Source organism: Cricetulus griseus, chromosome X (assembly GCF_003668045.3).
Source record: "Cricetulus griseus strain 17A/GY chromosome X, alternate assembly CriGri-PICRH-1.0, whole genome shotgun sequence".
NCBI lineage: Eukaryota > Metazoa > Chordata > Mammalia > Rodentia > Cricetidae > Cricetulus > Cricetulus griseus.
In genome coordinates, this window is record NC_048604.1 from 1,689,339 (window position 1) to 1,709,130 (window position 19,792).

The 19,792-nt window shown below is 42.6% G+C and overlaps 1 protein-coding gene and 1 pseudogene across 1 annotated transcript in view; one reads left to right on the plus strand and one right to left on the minus strand.

Moving 5' to 3' along the window:
- The window catches only part of Mecp2 (methyl-CpG binding protein 2), a 59,346-nt gene that overhangs the window by 29,989 nt on the left and 9,565 nt on the right, over positions 1–19,792 (plus strand). Inside the window, 1 exon segment of the mRNA XM_027432453.2 lies at positions 18,894–19,244. Within this exon segment, the coding sequence (XP_027288254.1) occupies positions 18,894–19,244 (351 nt within the window).
- Positions 4,153–4,631, minus strand: LOC113837621 (annotated as a pseudogene).

Below are 19,792 nucleotides of genomic sequence, written 5' to 3' on the forward strand. Positions count from 1 at the left end.
AGGCATACTTGTGGTACGCATACATACATACAGACAAATCATTCATAAACATAAATTTCTTCTAAAGAAATCACTACTAAATTATTCTATCCTTCTGATCCATTTCTTATACAAAAGATTAGCATGTTGTACTGTTGATAGTTGCTGGCTCAGTCTTTTTTTTCAGTTTACTTTCACTTTTTCCTGGAGATGACACCCCATCAGTATAATGATCTTCTTTTCTTCAGGCTATATGCAGCTATGTCTTAGTTCTTCTTCCCATTGCTGACTCCCTTGTATAGATGAATAATACTTTTTCAGTCTGGCAGTTTCCTGTGAATGGACATTTGGGTCATTACAGACTTCTCTTCTGGGAAATGATAACATACTGGAAAACACTGTACAATACAAGTGTTGTTTTGTGTTTGTACCTAACCTATTTTAATTTCTGAACTCCTTTTTTTTTTATTTTGGTTTTTTGAGACAGGGTTTCTCTGTGTAGCTTTGGAGCCTATCCTGGCACTCGCTCTGGAGACCAGGCTGGCCTCGAATCCACAGAGATCCGCCTGCCTCTGCCTCCCGAGTGCTGGGATTAAAGGCGTGTGCCACCAACGCCCGGCAATTTCTGAACTTTTATCATCTGTTTCTGTATTGTTTATGAATGATTCTCTTGTAGGATTTCTCTGAAATACTGTCTGCTTTCTCTAGTGACAGAATTGGAGTCTATATAATACTGGTTCTCTGAGCCCACTTCCCCTGCCCTGAAGAGCCTCTGGGGTTAGGGTATGCAGTCTGCGTGGTCTCTCTTCAGAGGGAGTTTGGAGGCAGGCAGGAGTTCTGTATAGGGCATGGCAGGTTGACAGGCAGACCCAAATTTAGGAGGATTTATGAGGAAGCAGTCTAGTTGATCCTCAGAGGCCAAAAGAGGTGGGCTTCACTTGGAGGAAAGGAAGGTTCTATCTAAGCATTGATATCTTGGGAAAGGAAGAACTGACTTAACTTCGGTGGTATCAGCCTCACCAAACTTTATGAATTAGGACCTAACAAACAATAAGCCTAGCCTATTTGTATGAGCATGAGAGTTTGAGAGATACTCCTTGCCTTATCTGTTCTAGTCTGGTCTGATCTGAGAGCCTCTGGAGTTTGGCAGTGATGTGGGCGCCATCTGCTTTATACCTCTCTATCATTTTATTTTATTTGTATTTTTCAGACAGGGTTTCTCTGTAGCCCTGGCTTGCGTCAAACTCTCAGAGCTATACCTACTTCTGTCTCCCAAGCTGGGATTAAAGGAGTATGCCACTAGTTATGTTAGTTTTTCCTTCTTACCTGCAGTGTATGGAAGTTTGCTAAACACACCTTTCTTGATAGTTTGTCTCTTACTGTTTTTGTTAGAGGTTTTTGTCCTTTTGTGTGTGTGCACTTGTATTTATTAGTAGTTTGAAGTACCAGATTGTAAATGCATTTACACAGTCAGATATCCTCTTGTGAAAAAATTTTAAGGTTGAAATAACACAAATCTACTTACATATAAACCCTTGCAAGAACTACCTGTGGTACAGTAAATTTAGTTGGAGTTAGTGGAGTCAGAAACTGGATTAGAATGAATGGGTGAGGGAGAAGAGGTCCACTAGAGACAAGTCTGTTTAAGAAGTTTTGGTATTATTCAGACATGGTGCTGTGTACTTATAATCCCAGCGCTTAGGGGCTTAAGTAAGAAGACTGCTACAAGTTCATGCCCAGCCTAGCCTACATGATGAGTTCCAGACCAGCCAGCCTGTGCTACAGAAGAAACTGTCTCAAAAAATAATACAAGAAAAGTTTATTATAATCTCAAGACCTGGAAGAGTGAGACTGGAAGATTGTGGGTTCACAGGACTCTCCAAAACTAAGTTTTGTTGCGATGAGATCCAAAGAACTAGTTGATGGTGATGTAGGATTTGGGGGTCTTTTGAGGTGAATGGATATTAAAGCATGTCTAGATCACTCTGAATGACTCAGGATTAAAGGTTGCATAAAAAGGATGAAAAGGAGGAGACTGAGACTTGAAGGAGCCAGAGGCATTGTGTGAGAGGAGAAATAGCATCCAGAGGAGCTAGCTGGAGTTGCTATGAAGCAGACTCCCTTCTGTGTTCCTAAAGATGTAAATACGTTACCCAGACATTTGATGAGAATTAGAGTAGATACTGCTGCATTTGTGGGGCAGTCAGAGCAAAGCATACCAAACTGTGTAGCTTGTGCCAACAGCAGTACATTCTTAAATAGTCTGGGGCCTGGGTCTGAAACCAATGTGTGGCAGTGGCCCATTTGCTCTAGAAGCTCCAGCAGGGGAACTTTCCTGGCCTCTTCTAGCTTGTAGTACTGCCAAACATTCCTAGAGTTTCCTTGGCTTAGGATCACATCACTCCAGTTTGCTTTGTCACATGCCCTTCTTTGCATCTGTCTTTTCTGTATATCTGTCATTGGCTTAGGGCTCATTTTGACATCACTCACTCTCCAGGGCTTAATATATGCACACATCTTTCACTGATCACCATTGTAACTTGTTCATATCAAGGGCAGAAATCTCCAAGCAAGAAGTAGAAAAAAACCCACAAGACAGGTGGCAAGTACATGGGCAGTAGCAGTCACTCAGTCTGGCTCCATATGACATGACCACACCAAAATAGTTCATCCTAAAGAAATTTGTGATGAACTTAATGAGATACCTAGTTTGTCATAGTAACATGCATATAACACACCTGGCTTGAGGTGATGATATAGGGATCTCTTGTGGTTGCCTGCATTTAGAAACTCTAAAAAAAGGAGAGCCATTCCCTAGAATGCCCTCATACTTCTCAGTACCATGGTCTGTAGCTGCACAGGGCAACGGAACATTAAAAAGTAAAAATACTTTACAGGCACTCCCTCAAAGACAACTTTTTTAGACTTATGTTTGTGCTGAGTATTGCCTGCATATATATGCATGTGAGAGAGGGCACAGTAAAGAAACTGTCTAAATTGGGTAGTGGTGACTCACACCTTTAATCCCAGCACTCAGGAGGCAGATGCAGATGGATCTCTGTGAATTTAGGGCCAGCCTGGTCTACAGAGTGAGTTCCAGGACAGGCTCCAAAGCTACAGAGAAACCCTGTCTCAAAAAGCCAAAAAAAAAAAAAAAAAAACTGCCTAAGTGGCTGCTCCATTAGGGTAAGGTTTTTTTGGAGGTAAGAGACAGAAGAGCCAGACACATTTGAAGAGTCCAGAGCAGAGAGAAACAGACTTGAAAATACTTGTAAATGGGGACTGAGGAACCTGGAGGTCATCATGGGCTTTGATATGCAACCCCGGGTATCTGCCAATGGAGAGCCATTCCCTTCTACCAGAGGTTAAGGTATATTTGCTCTGAAGGCTCCACTTTTTTTCTCGAGTATTCACAGTGGCTAGTGATAGTTGTAGTACCAGAAAAAATTTAGCCCAGATCTCGTTATTTTTCTTTATTTTTCACATTGCTTTATTTTGTGTGAGCATGTATGCATGGGAGTCAGACCAAGTTTTTACCTGCTGAGCCATTGCACTGACCCTTAAATCTTGCATCTGCAAAAGCAGAGCTCCTCTTGTGTTTCAAACTTACTGCCTGTACTGCACAACTCCAGTATTCTCATTACCTTATGGGCACTTATAATCCATATTTGTTTCTATCTTTAATCTGTGCCTCCCACTCATCTCCTTCCCAGTTTCAATGCCACAGCCAGTAGTTTGTACTCGGTCACCAAAGCACCAGCTCTGATGAAATTCAGTCATCTGCTTTTCTCCAGTCTGCTTCATACACACTGAATATGGTTCCTCTTTAATATGCCTCAGGTGAGCCAGGTTAATCCCAGCACTTGGGAGGCAGAGGCAGGCTGATCTCTGTGAGTCCCAAGGCCAGCATGATCTACAGAGCTATTTATAGGACAGTGAGGGTTACACAAGGAAACCCTGTCTCAAAAACAAACAAAAAACTCCAGATGAACCTCATGTTGGCCAGCATACTACAGTTCTTCATGTCTCTGTTTGCTCCACCTCCTTTGGCCATGTGTTAGCACTATGACAAATACCTGAGCAATACTTTTTTGTTATTAAAAGTTTGCTTTATTTTTCTGTGGAGTCAAGTGCTAGCTAGTAATTACAGTTAAGATTTCTTTTGCATTCTTTTCAAATGTTATCAGAAAAGTTATCATCACCTTATCAATAATTAAATAAACTAGGCTCCAGTGTTTCTGTCCACATCGGATTGTTCAGGTGATCAGGAACTCTTGATTCCTTTAGCTTTGAGTTCTTGATTATATCTCCATATACGAAAGAGCTGAGAGGCTCCTGCTGACCCACAAAGAGATTAACAGCAAACAAACTCCAATTTTTTGGTATAATTACAAGTGAGTATCTTGACCAAATAAACCCTGTAGCCATCAGCACGGTAGATTGAGCTGTGCTGAGTTTCTCTACAGGTCTGGCCATGTCAGCTAATCCAGCACACACCAATCCCCATTTCATTATTGGAGCCCAGAAAAAAAAAAACTGTTCTGGGGGCCTGCCGGGTGGGTGTAGAGCGGCCTCAATTTCTCGGGCAGCAGCAACTCCACTTTATCCGTAAGTCAGTGGTAGGAGGACCATAGGCCTCCGGCAGTTGCCATCTCGGCGGCGTCAGGACAGCTGTAGCTAGGTGGGAGAGCCGCTGTGTCCTCATTCTCGGCTGACAACCCCTGAGCAATACTTAAAGGGTGATGATGAATTTTGGCTCAGTCTCTAAGGTCTCCCTTTATACTCAGCTGGCTACACTGTTTATGGACCTTTGGTGAGGATACCATCATGAATAGCAGAAGGGTGTTAGAGAAGAACTGCTTACTTCATGGTGGCCAGGAAGCAGGGGAAAGCTCAGAGTAGGGGACAAAATACATGCATGTCCTCAGTGATCTATTTCTTCTAGCTAGAACATGCCTAATAACATATCTACCACCTCTCAGTAATGGTGTTAATTTATGAGTCCATCAGAGCCTTTCATGGTTCAGTAACCTCAGTGATTGCATCTGTCAGCTGGGGAACAAGACTTCAATGTGTGATCCTTTGGCCAGAGGGTACAGAGGTGAGGTTGGGGGAAAGGGGTACTTTCTATCGATTGTAATACGCTGTCATACCTCCTCTTACCTGGTAACTGTTCTGTTAGTTTCCAGAGATCAGGGGAGCAGTCCAAAGAGAATGCCCACAGACCAGCATTGCCCCCCCTTATCCCTTATTCTCTGAGAAGCCCAGCCCTATATTATCTCTTCTGTTTGAGGATGTGTCTCCAGAGCTCTCTGGTATCAGATTCTTCCCCTCAATTCCCTAGAAACCTGTTCCTACTTCTACTTTAGTGGCACTGCTTCTGGCTTGCTCCCTTCCAGCTTCACCACTTCCTTTACCTTTTTTCTTTCCAGTGATACTCTTTGTGTCTCCTTGCTTTTCTAACCTCTTTGCTGCCACAGCTAGGCCAGTGATGACCTTCATATTGTTCAATACAGGTCCAGTTGTTGCTTATCCTGTTCTAGGACATTTCAGCATCATTTGATCCTATTGTCTATAGAAGTCAGCCCCTTCCTTCTGTGAGTATCTGCACTGATGTCCACCTTCTCATGGGGGCTCCCCTGTCTGTGTTTTTTTTTTTTACTCCAACCACAACTTTTGTCCCTTTTTAATAGTATATAGCTGATAGTGCTTATTTTTATAGTCAGCCTATTGAAGCATAGGTTGTACAAGAAGACAAGGTTGTCTACTTGATTCATGATGTGGCACATGGGTCCTCCAGAAGCCCTGAGCAAGTGTACAAATATCCCTTCATCTTCCTCTGTTCCCTGTGTTGTAATTTTTTAAAAGTGGCTCAATAGAGAAAGATGCCAAGCAACAGAGTTCAAGCAGAGAGGTTTTTTATTAAGGGAAAAGGATCATAAAGGGGGGAGAGAAGAGGGGGAGACTGGCCTCCTGGGGACAGGAACAGCAGGAGAGAGGAAACAGAGGCAGAAGAGAGGGGGAAAGAAGGAGGGAGGAGCAGACAGAGAGGAAAGAGAGAGAGGGATGGGAGGTGGGTGGAGCCCTTTTAAAATGGAACATAGTAAATAGGCACAGGTGGTGCTCTTAGTGGCAACAGCTGAGGGCGTATCCTGCCAGAACTCCAAAGGTAGGCCAGTACAAATGCCTAAATACTAACACCCTCTATAGCCTCCTTGTCTCTGCTAAGTCCTTCAACACATGGATGCTCTTCTGTGTAAAAATCCTCAAGAGTCAGGCCAGAGTCCTTACAATGGCTTGTTACAAGGCTTAGTGTCATGGTTATTCATCTACTGCACTGGGGTCAGGGGAGTAAACAGGGGCTTCCTGGATCTACCATGACACACCCATTTCAGGACCTTGGCCCCTGTTCTTTCATCTGTTCTGGTATCACACAACTAGCTCCCTTTGTGATTATCTTCAAATCTATTTAAGGATAACTTTTCTACTATGACTCTCTGTGGCCACATTCTTCTAGGTCAAAGTCTTCTTCCTCTACCCCTTCGCTACCAAGCCTAACTAACACTTGTCACCATTTTGCCACAAACTGAATATTTTTGTTTGTGTGCTTCTCCCCACACTACAGTCTAAACCACATGAGGGCAGGAAGATTGGGTTATATAGATACTGCTATATCTCCAGTACCTAGAATCAGGAATAACCATTAAATGGATGAATAATTCTGCATTGGGACCTTGCCCTAAGTTTTTTGTCATACACAGGATAGAATAGAACACAGCCTGCACAGCTGCTAGTTCATCAACTTTGGTGTGGCCAACAGGGACACTATTGTTCATGTGTTAATTTAACCTGTAGCTGTGAGTTAAAGGTACACAAAAAAGGAAGATATATGGATGTGGAGTTACTCTGGGGGAGTTGTACTCACTTAAAACAGAATAAATCAATGAGAGTCTAAATAGCATCCATACATTCTTTCTTCTCTTAAATGTAAGTGTATGATTTAACAACACAGTTCAGCTCAGCTCTGCAAAACAGGAGACATGAATTTTAAAGGCTGTCAGGTGCCTCTGCAATCTGTGGCTTCATATTTATGTAACATTGGTGTTTTACCAACAGATGTACTACTTAAAGTACCCATGAGAATAGCCTCTGTGGTTTTCTGTTTCACTAGAGGGAACCGTAAGAACTGATGAATGCACAGAGAGTGGCACTACCCCCAGTTCCAGTCCCAGGGAATTTATCACTCTCCATCTGGGCCCTGGCCAACAAGCTAGGTAAATAAGAAGACCACACAGCCAGATGGCATATGCTCTGTTTACAGTTCCTCAAGCTGAAACTCAACATCCAGGGAGCTACCAGGCTCTGCCACACTGTCCCTTTCTTTTTCCCTCCTTTCCCTTGAATACTCCTACCACTGTCCCAGATCAACCCCCCTCTTGAAGATTCCTGTGATCTTTTAAGCTTTCCTACAATTTCACACTGTTTCTGTAGTTAGATCTCTCTCCCCTGCTTTAAACCCAAGTGATATATATATATATATATATATATATATATATATATATACACACACACACACACACACACACACACACACACACACACACACACACACACACACATATATACCTACCTACCTACCTACCTACCTACCTACCTACCTACCTACCTGGCTTCAAATGACATCATGACCCCTAATGTGACCCTTTCCTTTCTTTCTACCCTTTTCCCTGTACTGTATTGGGGTTAGATTCCCCCATCTCTGTGCACCCACACATCATCCTCTTCCAACAGCTGCATGTTGATTGTGTTCTATCCTGTGTACCTTACAGGCAGAAGGGCTATGACTATAAACATCTTTACACCCATAGCTTCTGTTTCTTTGTCTCTCTGTCCCTCTCATCCGCAGGTGAGTACATTGCACATGTTAACAGCTTTCCTAGTGTCTGACTCTTCATCTCCTTGACCACCTCCATTCCATTTGACCTCAGCCCCACATCTCCATACTCAAGGACTGAACTTTGTCATGAATAGAAGCTGCTCCACCCACAAAGCCTAACTCAGACCCCTTAATGACAAGGATTTCCTGTCTGTCCGGCTTGTGGTATCTACTACTGTTCCATGTCCCTGGGATTTCATTTTGTCTTCCCTCCTTTCATGAATCATGCTTATCAGCATAAAAATGTGTTTTAGAATTTCCTGTTTAACCATGCACACCCTCTTCAACCTCTTTCCAGTCTCTGCTTCCTGTTTTAGTCAAACTGTTTCCAAAGTTGTCTGCTCACAATCCCTTCCCTCACCTCCTGTAGTTCACTGTATAAAAGGCTTATTTCCCTATGTTCCATGAAGTGCCATTACCAATCAACAGTGGACTTTTACAGCGTTGTGGTCAGTGACAAATCCTCTTCCTTCTTGGCATTGTGTTCAGTCCTTTACAAAACAGTTTACTTGTTCATCTTCTGGGACTCCACAGTCTCCGGGTACCATTATGTGTTTGGGGGACTTCTCACCCCACCTTAGGAGTTTGTTGGAAGGCCAGGTAACCTCTATAATCAATGAAAATGCCAGTTGCTTGTTTACCTAGCTTTTCAATTAAGGCAGCAGTTGGTGAACCACATCCCAAGAGTTAGTGCTGGCTCACTGCTTGATTTGGTTTGGTTTATCTGTGACAAGGTCTTACTGTATAGTCCAGATTGGCCTCCAACTTCTGATCCTGCTGCTTCAGTCTCCAGAGTACTGGAATTATATTTGTGTCACCATGCCTGGCTTCCACTGCTTGCTTTTTCATATAAAATTCTACTGGAACTCACTCAGTTCAACCAATTCTTCATGCATTGTTTTTGGCTGTGGCCCTGCTACAACTCTTTTTTTTTTTAAAGATTTATGTATTTATTATGTATACAATGTTCTACCTGCATGTATGCCTGCACACCAGAAGAAGCCACCAGATCTCATTCTAGATGGTTCTGAGCTACCGTGTGGTTGCTGGGAATTGAACTCAGGACCTGTGGAAGAAAAGCCAGTGCTCTTAACCTGAGCCATCTCTCCAGCTCCCTTAAGTGCTACAACTCTTAAGTGGAGGGGTTGTGACAGAGCCTGTGTAGCTATCAAAGTGGAAAACATTTACTATCTGGCCCTTCACAGAAAAAAAAAGTTCCTGGGCCTTGTGCAAGCATATGGATCAAGTTCTGCCAGTGATCTTCACCTGATAAGAGAGGAATGGGCAGGAAGGGATGCAGGACAGATGAGCTCCAGAGCCAAGATGGCCACAGTGCTGGCCAATGTTTTCTCCAGACAGAGTTGCAGAGCCAATGCCAGCTATCCTGGACCAGATTGGCAGAAGGATTTAGAGTATTCTGGCCAACTGGACTCAAACCTGTTCCTCCGACCTCTAGGAATTCTCTGGCCACCCTATAGCCATTTTGAACCTCAAGTAACTTTTGTAGTTTGGGGGATATGTTTGCATCTGGGAGGCATCCCAGGGTAGTTTTGTTTGTTTTGATTTGACAGGGAGGTAGGGTGTGTGTGTGTGTGTTAATTTTTGAGATAAGATCTTACTCTTTACCTTAGCTGGTCTTAAACTTGTAGTCCTCCTGATTTAGCTTCCTTAGTTCTGAATTAGAGGGTTGTAAAAAAGTGCTGATTTTGCCTTTGAAAGCCTAATTATCCTTTTGCATCAGGCATTAGCATTTTCAAAAGCCATTGTTCCAGTTATTATTTTTGTAGCATCTGAGTCTGATATTTGATTTACTGCTAATGACAGTCTTTGTAATAAGCCCGTGAATGCTTCCTTTGGGCCCTGTATAACTTTTGTAAATGATTCAATTTTCTTGCCTGCTTCTCCAATTCTTTCCCAAGCATACAAAGCTGCTGCATGGATTAAACCCAAGAGATTATCATAATACTGACATTGCCTTTCTAAAGTAGCATAATCTCCTTCCCCAAGAATTTGATCTTGGGAGATGTCTATGCCTCTAGCTGTAACCTGTTGTTCAATATTCTTAGCCTCTTCTCTGAACCAGAATGTCCATTGTAATTGTGGTCCCGGCTCTAGGACAGCTTTACTCAAACCTATCCAATGTACAGGGATAACCCTATTACAAACCGACCACGTGTTTATCATCTGCTTCACAAATGGTGAATGGATGCCATACGAGGCTACAGCTTCCTTGAATCTAACATTGGCATAGACTTCCAAGTAGCTCTTATAGGATCCTTTTCATTTGTCACTTCCTGTAAAGTTACTGGATATATTAAGGTTAGTGTTCCTTTTTAACCTTAAAATGCAATGCTGTATTTGTTTATCAGTCTGTGTTTGAATATCTCTATAATCTACTTTAGTCAGTTTTTCTAAGGCCTGAATCTTAGCACTCATATCAACCAACTGTTTTTTTTTTTTTCTTTTAGTTTTCTTTTTCCGGTTCAAGTCCATCCTTTATGTCTGTGTATACCAAATCATCACATCACATTTATCCAACTTGAATATGATAGTCTTTATATTTGTATTTTTGAAATATATTTGAAAAATACATATTTTGAATAGAATAGTCTTTAGTAGTCCCTCAAATATGTTTAAAGACAACTCTCTTAGACTCATACCACACATCATATATAAGGACTTCTATTCACTGAACTCAGTTTCATCTAGCTAGATTTTACTAATTTGGAAAGAGTTAAATCTTTCATTATATTTCTTTTGGCTTTTCAAGACATAGGTTGTTTCTCGGATCTTCTCAATAGGAGAGACTTTAAAATTGAGCAAGAAAGCTAAAGTTCAAGCTCTGCCATTGTAGCCTTCAAGCTGAAACTCTTCCCCTCCTCCTTAGAGACCAATAAGACACTCTTCCAGTGCGGGTTTGATTTCATGGATATTTAAACACCCGAAGCTGTCATTTCAAATTGCTGCTGCCTTTATATTCATGCAGAGAAGCCTCCCTGAATCAGACTCCAGCAGATACTGAAAGTTAAAAGGACTGAGTGCAAAAATTGTATCACACTGTAGAATGGAAGCAACTGGTATAAGGAAATGAATCTTGTTCTCTGGATCCATACCGTTCTGTGGGGAAGTTACCTCTACCCTGCCCTAAGTCCATAATGGCCTTGTGTGGTGTTTTAAATCTATGTCACTCCATGAGATAACTAGGAATGAAAGGTGCTGAGAAACACTCTCTCCTGAAATTGGCCTAGTGCACACATGAGTGAAATTAGGAAAACAGAATGTTGCTAAGTTACTGAAATTTTCCTAGTGCTCATACAAGAGAGGCCAGGAATTATACTAGATTCAAGTGAAACTTTTTCAGATGTTCGTTTCACCTGTCTTTGTAGTACTCTTCTTAGTTAGGGTTTCTATTGCTGTGGTAATACACTGTGACAAAAAACAACCTAGGGAGGAAAGGGATTATTTTACCTTACCTTAAAATTTCATTACTGAGAGAAGCCAGGGCCAGAACTCAGATTAAGGACCTGAAGGCAGGAGCTGATGCAGAGGCTATGGAGGGGTGCTGTTTACTGGCTTGTTCCTCATGGATTGCTCAGCCTGCTTTCTTAAAGAGCCTAGGACCACCAGCCCATTGGTGGTCACACCCATAATGGGCTGAGCCCTCCCAAATCAATCACGAATTAAGAATATGTTCTACAGATATGCTACAGGCCAGTCTTATGGAGGCCTTTTCTCAATTGAGGCTCCCTGATCCCTCTTTTCTGGTGACTCTAGCTTGTGTCAAGTTGACATAAAACTAACCAGCACATCTTCCTTTGAGACAGAGTCTCTGCATAATCCAAGTTAACTTTAAAATGTCAGTCCTTTCTGTCTCAGCCTCCTGACTACTGAAATTACAAGTGTTCACCACTGCACTCAGCTCCCTTCTTTCTTGTAGTACTTATAGAACCCAGAGCAGACAGGTGAATGTTAGACAAGCTACTAAAACATACCTCCAACCTCAAGCCTTCTCCCTAGTTTTGTTGTTTGAAACACGGTTTCTCTGTGTAACAGTCCTGGTTGTCCTGGAACTCTGTAGACCAGGCTAACCTGGTACTCACACAGAGATCCACCTGCCTCCCACAGACTGCTGGAGTTAAAAGTATGCACTGCCACATCCAGGTTCCTCCCCTATTTTTAAATTTAAAAGCTAGGGGTTATGAGTAGTCCTTTCTCAACTATGGTTGTTTGACTTAGACTGTACCTGTTAACTTGCTGAGTGCAGAACACAGCCTCCTGATACTGCCTTCAGGGCCACTAAATGGGGTTACCTTAGATGACTGTCATTATAAAAATGCAGGTAATTCTCACCACCCAACTCCTGGATATAATGATTTGGCCTCCTAGTGCAACAAGATTTCTCTAACTCTAGCTCTGGAATTATTATCCAAGAACATGGCCTTACGCTTTAATAGATATTTAAGATCTTTGAAGGCCTTCCTGTTCCAATGTGGATGTGGTATGTACATTTGGGGGGCAGGGTGGGAGGAGGAGTTAGTTCTTTTGTTTTCAGGGCTGGGAATTAAACTGAGGACATCACACATAAAAGGCAAGTGCTTTACCACTGAGCTACATCCCCAGTTCTTAAAGGAAAAGCTAGGATAGTACCACTGCAAATACATGTGGCTTGGTAACCAGAGCTCACTAGTGAAACCATTGAAAATGCTGCTTACAGTTATTGCCTCATAATTATGATAACCTGACTTTGATTCTCAAGAACCCATATACACAGCTGGATATGATGGCACACACTTGAAATCCTAGCACTGGGGGTAGGGGGTGAAGACAAGATGATCCCTGGGGCTCAGTGGCCAGCCAGAGTAACTTGACAAGTAAGAGATCCTGCTTCAAACGAAGTGGGTAACATTCTTGAAGATGACACTCAAGATTTTCTGGCCTCCACATTCATGTGCACACACATATACCATCACATACATGTATATAATACTATAGCACACTGCAGCCATCCCTTCTTACCATAACCAGCCTGCTTGTATTCTTGGGCTGTTTAAGAAGGTCCTGGATGTCATTAGCTCCTGGGTAAGCAAGTTTCTAGGAGACTAGATTAGGCAGTGTTTTTTCTTAAACATGAAGGCTGTAGCTTTACAATCTATTTCATTCCCATGTGGCAGCTTCGCCATATACAGTGTAGTGTTGTGGCTGTTTGAGCTACTAGATGAAAGTGTTTCAACAAGGTTTCTAGCTGTTTCTTTTTGTTTTGCTTTTTAAAAAGCAGTCAAAGCCAGGCAGTGGTGGTGGCACACACCGTTAATCCCAGCACTCAGGAGGCAGAGGCAGGTGGATCTCTGTGAGTTCGAGACCAGCCTGGTCTACAAGAGCAAGTGCCAGGATAGACTCCAAAGCCACAGAGAAACCCTGTCTCGAAAAATAAACAAACGCCAGGTGATGGTGGCTCATACCCTAATCCCAGCACTTGAGAGGCAGAAGCAGGTGGATCTGTGTGAATCTGAGACCAATTTGGTCTACAGAGTTCTAGGACAGCCAGAGGTACATAGTGAAACCCTGTCTTGGAAAAAAATTAAAACAGGGTATGGATATGTAGTATGTAATATGCAGCCTGATCTAGAACTTGCAGTGATCCTCCTGCCTCTGCTTTCTAATTCCAGTTGTTTCTCTTATTGTCTGTGCAACACAAAGTCATTCTCTTTGTTAAGAAGTTTGTTACTACTTCAAAATACTACTCTTGGAACTGAGGATATGGCTCAGTGGTAGCATAACCATTTTTAAAAATTGACATCAGGCTGAGTCTAATGGTGTACACTTTAATCCTAGCACGTGGGAGGCAGGGCCAGGGGGATCTCTTTAGGGAGACACCCTAGCCCCGTCTCGTGACAACCCGGACAGGTGCCAGGTGGACCCGGGACTCGCCCATGAGGGCGAGGTAAAGGGAAGTCGGGGTGACATAAAGGGAAGGTTCTTAAGGGCTGCACGTGGAGACCCTAGCCCCTTCTCTCTGGCCCGGCTAACTTGCTTCCTGTGAGCTCGCTCTGGCTTGCGCTTTGCTCTGGTGTTTACCTGAATAAAGAATTCTTACCTTCACGGACTACATACAGTTCATCTCTGAGCGCACGCAGTAACCCTTAAGAGATCTCTGTGAGTTCCAGGACCACCAGAGCTACATAACAGAGAGACTGTCTCAAAACAAATTTAAAAATTGCCATAAGCCAGTAGAGTTTCTGATGATATTGATGTCATTTCCCCTTTTGAAACATGTTATCACATTGACACTATACATATTCCTTCCACCCCTGAATCATTTCCCCTTTGAGAGTTGGAAGTCAACCTGATGTTCGGTTATAATATTTAAGCCTGGCTTTCCTAAGAGCAGACAGCACAGTTACAACATTCCGGAAGTTTAGCAATGATCTAATGTAGAGCCTTATTCACATTTCCCTGAATGCCCCATTAATGCCTTTCTTAGTACCTTTAAAACTAGAATCTAATCCAGGGTTGTGTGTTGCATTCAGATGTTCTGTCTCCTCAGTTTTGTTTTTGTTTTTTTGTTGTTGTTTTTTTTTGTTTTGTTTTGTTTTACTTTTTAGTCTGTGTATTCCTTCCTTCCTTCCTTGTAGGTGTGCTTAAGACGTTCTGTGATGTGTCCGCTAAGGTATTTGTTTGGTTCAGCATTTTTAGGTGTTTCAACAGGAGGGTTGTGTGCCACATGAACTGGAAACTGGGCAGTCCAAATGTTGTTGTAATCTTTTATATTACTGTCTTGTGACTCTGGGACCCTCAGTGACCTTCCCAACCTCATCTTCTGCCATTTCCAAGCCACTGATATACAGCACACTACTGCTACTTCCTATACTCACCATTTGTTCATTTACTCAAAGCCCATCTACTTTCAACACTAACCTAGCCTCTGGTCAGACAGACACAGACATCAAAAGAAGCAGATGTAGCACAGTCGGCATCCTATTCACGTGGTATATGTTTATCAATTGTTACTCTTTTGCCAGAAACTGGGCCTTCAGCAGGGAGACAAGAATAGGGGTATACAGTGGTATATTTTATGTTTATGGAGGGTGGGAGATGGTATGCTCTACTTCGAGGGCATAGAGGAAGACAGAGGCAGGAGCAGGGAAGGCCCCTGAGAAGTGTCACCTTAACCTACAGGATGAAAGATCTCCAAATGAAGAGGCAAGAAAGAGCAGGCCCAGAGCTGCTGTTAATACAGGGAAGTATCATGGGTTACTTTTCCTTCTGGGAAAGGGCATCACAGTGGTTAATAGTATAGACAAAATTGCAAAGGCAGTTGATTAACACACATGATTGTCTATCGATTGTAAGTCATCTTAATTGGCCATAAACTAAACAGTGACCTCAGACAAGTTCCTTTGTGTAGTTGAGCTTCCTTTTTCTTTTATCTGTGACATTCCAAAACTGAACATAATGATTTTCTGAGGATACTTCCAGCTTTGAACTGTATGAACATAGAAACTAGGTATTTGGCTCTCCTAGTGGTCATGGAAAAGATGGAAGGACGGGAGGTAGGGAAGGGGCAGCTAAAGAATAGCAAAAGAAACACATGTATGATCTGATGAGAGGGAAGATGAAAGGGTATTTGGTTTCTTAGGAAATGTACTTCATTAAACATCACAGACCCTCTTTTAGGGTAATCTTGGGAAGTCATTTGTCATCCCAGCCTAGCCCCTCCTCCCTTGGACCCTGTAGTGATGACCCCTTGCCCTCACTCCCATCCCCTACCCTGGACTGAACAGGCCCTTGGGCAAGTATCAACTGTTTGGGATTGCATCATTTGTATCCTTTTAACCTTCATTCCACATCCAGAAAGAATCCAGGCTTCTTTGTGGGCTTTTGTTAGTTTGGTATTGCTGATTTTTTTAAAATTATGTGTACATGATGTCTTCCTGCTTGTCTGTGTGTACACAATATGCATGCAGAGTTCAGAGCCTGCAGAAGCCAGAAGAGTGTCAGATGCCCTGGAACTGGAGTTATAAGTGGTTCTGAATGGTCATGTGGGTGCTGGGAAGCTGGGCACCAAACATGGTTCCTCTGCAAGAGCAGTAAGTGCTCTTAACCACTGAGCCATAATCTTCAGCTCTGTTACTTGTTTTTAAATAGAAAATTAACTGGCATGGTGCAACATGCTTTTAATCCCAGAACTGAGAAGCATTGAAGTCAGGGGCTGGCTTTAGCTACAGAGTAATCCACAGATGAACCAATTTCGGTATTTCCTCTCCCTTCCCCTCCCCTCCCCCTTAATTAGCAGTGAGAAAATATAATCCCAAACATCTGTGTGCCTTTCAATACAAAGAACTAAAAAGCACTATATAGTTATTATTTGCTATAAATGTTTTCAGTTTGAAAGAATATGTGGGTTGAGGATATAACTCAGGTGATAAAATACAACTGGGGCCCTCACATTTGTAGCTAGTAGCTTCAGAAATGCTATGTGAGTGCCTGTTCCTCACCCAGTATTCCTTTCTCAGTCCATGGCACTGCTGTCTGCCCAGCCTTTAACACAATTCTTAACTTGTCCACCATTGAGCTCTGTTGATTCTCCCCTAAACAGATCCCAAATCCTTTACTGCCTACATTCTAGTTTTTTCTTGACTTCTTCCTGCTCTGTTTTTGTACTCCCATCCCCAGCTTTACTAGCAGCACAGGATGCCCCAGCATTAGAGTCACCTTTGAGCTGGTCTGCCAGCTGGTACCCCTAGGATATTGTTGTTGACTTTGGAATATATCTCACTACAGGAACACTATGTTCAGAAGTTAGAATCTTTTTTGTGTAGTGTGTTACGTTTGATAATATACTTAAGCTCCTTTGTTCCCATTTGAATACATTATAATGTCTTAGTTTTGTTACTTTTGTTTTATTTTTAGTTATGTTAACATTTACATGATTCATTAGATACAATTATAGTTCAAGAAGTGTTCAGCAAGGGTTCTTTCCTTGTTCTTACCTACCCTAAGCTGTCTGCAATCCTGCACACCAGATCCATATGATAAATATGCCTGCAGGTTTTTTTTACTTCAAAAAAGTCATGTAACTCATCCTTCCCTAGCCTTCCAGCATGAAAGCATCTCATAATTTATTCATCAAGTCTCCTTCACGGTGAGGACTGGAAAGGCCTGCAGACTTAGGTGGTGAAAATAGTTTTAGTGAAAATTGTCATGCCTGTGTTGTTAGGCATTTCCAGAGGTATCTCCTCAGGGTAGATTTCTAGGTGTTCCTTTGCTCACATGGCTTGTATTTGACCTTGTGGTGGTTAACATAATTCAGAATACAAATGAGAATTCCAATGAAGCCAGTTTGTCCTGTTTTCTCAAACTCAAAAACTGTTTAGAATCAGGGGAGCAACCCTGGTGTTTAAAAGAGCCCTGTGGAATTGCATGCAAGTGATAAGTAACTGCTGTATACCACTTTGGCCTTTTTCTTGCCAGCTCTGCTGGTGAGTATCCCTTCATTCCTCTGTCACTTAGAGGTTCCTTATTAAACCAGTCCTGAAGATTGAACTGTGAGCAGACCACAATGCTTCCAGATGTACCTCACAGCCCATGATCTTACTTTCCAATTCTCCTACTCTTAGACCAATAGGCAACTGCTACTTCTTTCCAAACCTTCCTTAGTCTAACCTATAGCTCAGAGGTGCAAACAGTGCAATGTGGTCAGTCAGATTCTGTAGTAATAGGGATACTCACTGTGTCTCCCTATAGTGGTCACTACAGCATCAGAGACAGTCTTTGAACCCTGTACATGAAGGAAAAACCAAAACCTGTAGGAGCTGCCTCTGTCCACAAGAAAGAATAGGCAGGTCTTGGAATGTGGCAATTGCTACATTCCATACAGTATTCTATTATTAACACCTTTCTCTTTCTGTTTCCTCTGTTTCTGCTGGGGGTAAGGTGATTGATTGATTGCTTGCTTGCTTGCTTGCTTGCTTGCTTGCTTGCTTTGGTAAGGAATATCTTGTAAAGACCCGTGTGACCCAGAATCCCCTTTTTTTCTCATACTGGAACCTTAGGCAACAGTTGCTGTTTGTCTGAATAGCAATAGTTATACAGTGCCTTGGGACCTCTTTGTCCATAATTCTCACAGAAAGAATGGCTCTAGGATGAGATTAGCATTAGCTACCATTGAGATGAGGAAACTGGTCTAGACTGCTGAAATCACTTACTGGGGTCCTTGTTTTAAGAAATGGCAAAGTCATGAAGCCAAAGCAATGGCGCAGAAGTTAAGAACACTGCTGCTCTTCCCAAGGACCTAGATTCAATTCCCAGCACCCATATGGTAGATCACAACAATCTGTAACTTTAGTCCCAAGGGACCTAATTCTCTCTTCTGGCCTACACAAGACATTAGGAACTCATGTGGTATACAGACATACATGCAAACAAAATACATAAAATAAATAAAAGAAAATGACACAGTCAGAATTGGAGCTCAGGTTGGCCAAATCCAGTTTTGTATGTCCTTTTCATGACTGTGCTGTATACCACCTTCAAGGAGGTTTGTGCTCCTAAAACAAATTGTGGTAGGCAGTTCCCTTTCCAGCAGTGGAGAGCCTTTTGCCATGTGACAAGCCGGGGGGGGGGGCAGGGGCAATCAGGTACAACTTATAAACTGATATCTGCTGGTGATATGTTGAAAAGCCAACCCTACAGTGCTTAAATTCAAAAGAAAAACATGCCACTTTCACAGAACTAGAACTAGGGTTTGGATTAGTATGATAAAATCAAGTGCATTTGACCAACATCACTAGCAACCCAAAGCCAGTAAAGAAATCTTTGGGCCTCAGCTTGGCCCAAGGGTACATTGTCCCAGGGAAGTTACCAAAATCTGAGTATGCAGCAGCCATGGGTCTCATGTATGGTGCCCGAGCTTGCCTGTGCTCACTACTATTCATGCATATGTTCTCTGTGATACTTACATATTTGTTTAATACTTCAGGGAGGAAAAGTCAGAAGACCAGGATCTTCAGGGCCTCAAAGACAAGCCCCTGAAGTTTAAGAAGGTGAAGAAAGACAAGAAGGAAGACAAAGAGGGCAAACATGAGCCACTACAACCTTCAGCCCACCATTCTGCTGAGCCGGCAGAGGCAGGCAAAGCAGAGACATCAGAAAGCTCGGGCTCTGCCCCAGCAGTACCAGAAGCTTCTGCTTCTCCCAAACAGCGGCGTTCCATCATTCGTGACCGGGGCCCCATGTATGATGACCCCACCTTGCCTGAAGGTTGGACACGAAAGCTTAAGCAAAGGAAGTCTGGCCGCTCTGCTGGAAAGTATGATGTATATTTGATCAAGTAAGTAAGAGCAAATCTTGTGTCTATAGATCAGGAAAGACTATATAGTGGAGGGCTAGATACAAGGACCCATTGAAACTACAGCTCTGTGGAATCTACCACCTGTAGGACACAATGCCTTGGTTCAGATGCAGAAATATTTTGATGATGGATTGATTAGGTCTGAGCACCAACCAACAGTCAGCTCAGCCCAATGGTCCCTTAGTACCAGGCCTGATCCCCTTGGTTTCTGGATTGTGGAGAAGCCAAAGAATACAGAGGAGGGGACTTAGAGGTAGAGAGGTCCTCTGAGGCTTTCAGGCCCAGCTGTACCGGCTCCTGAGCAAGCTGTATAGTTACCCACTGCCCCTGGTAACATCAGTTTCTACCCATGCTTCTGGCCTGGCTGTGCCTTCCAGGTTTAGGTCATCTCATTTCTTCTTCAGTTTGATCTTTGATCACTTACAATGTCTTATAAGAAAGCTTGTCAGTACCATCTCCTCTACCTCAGTCTCTAAGTTGTCATAAAAAAAAAAAAACTTCTGACTATTCTTTGTGTCTCTCCATTT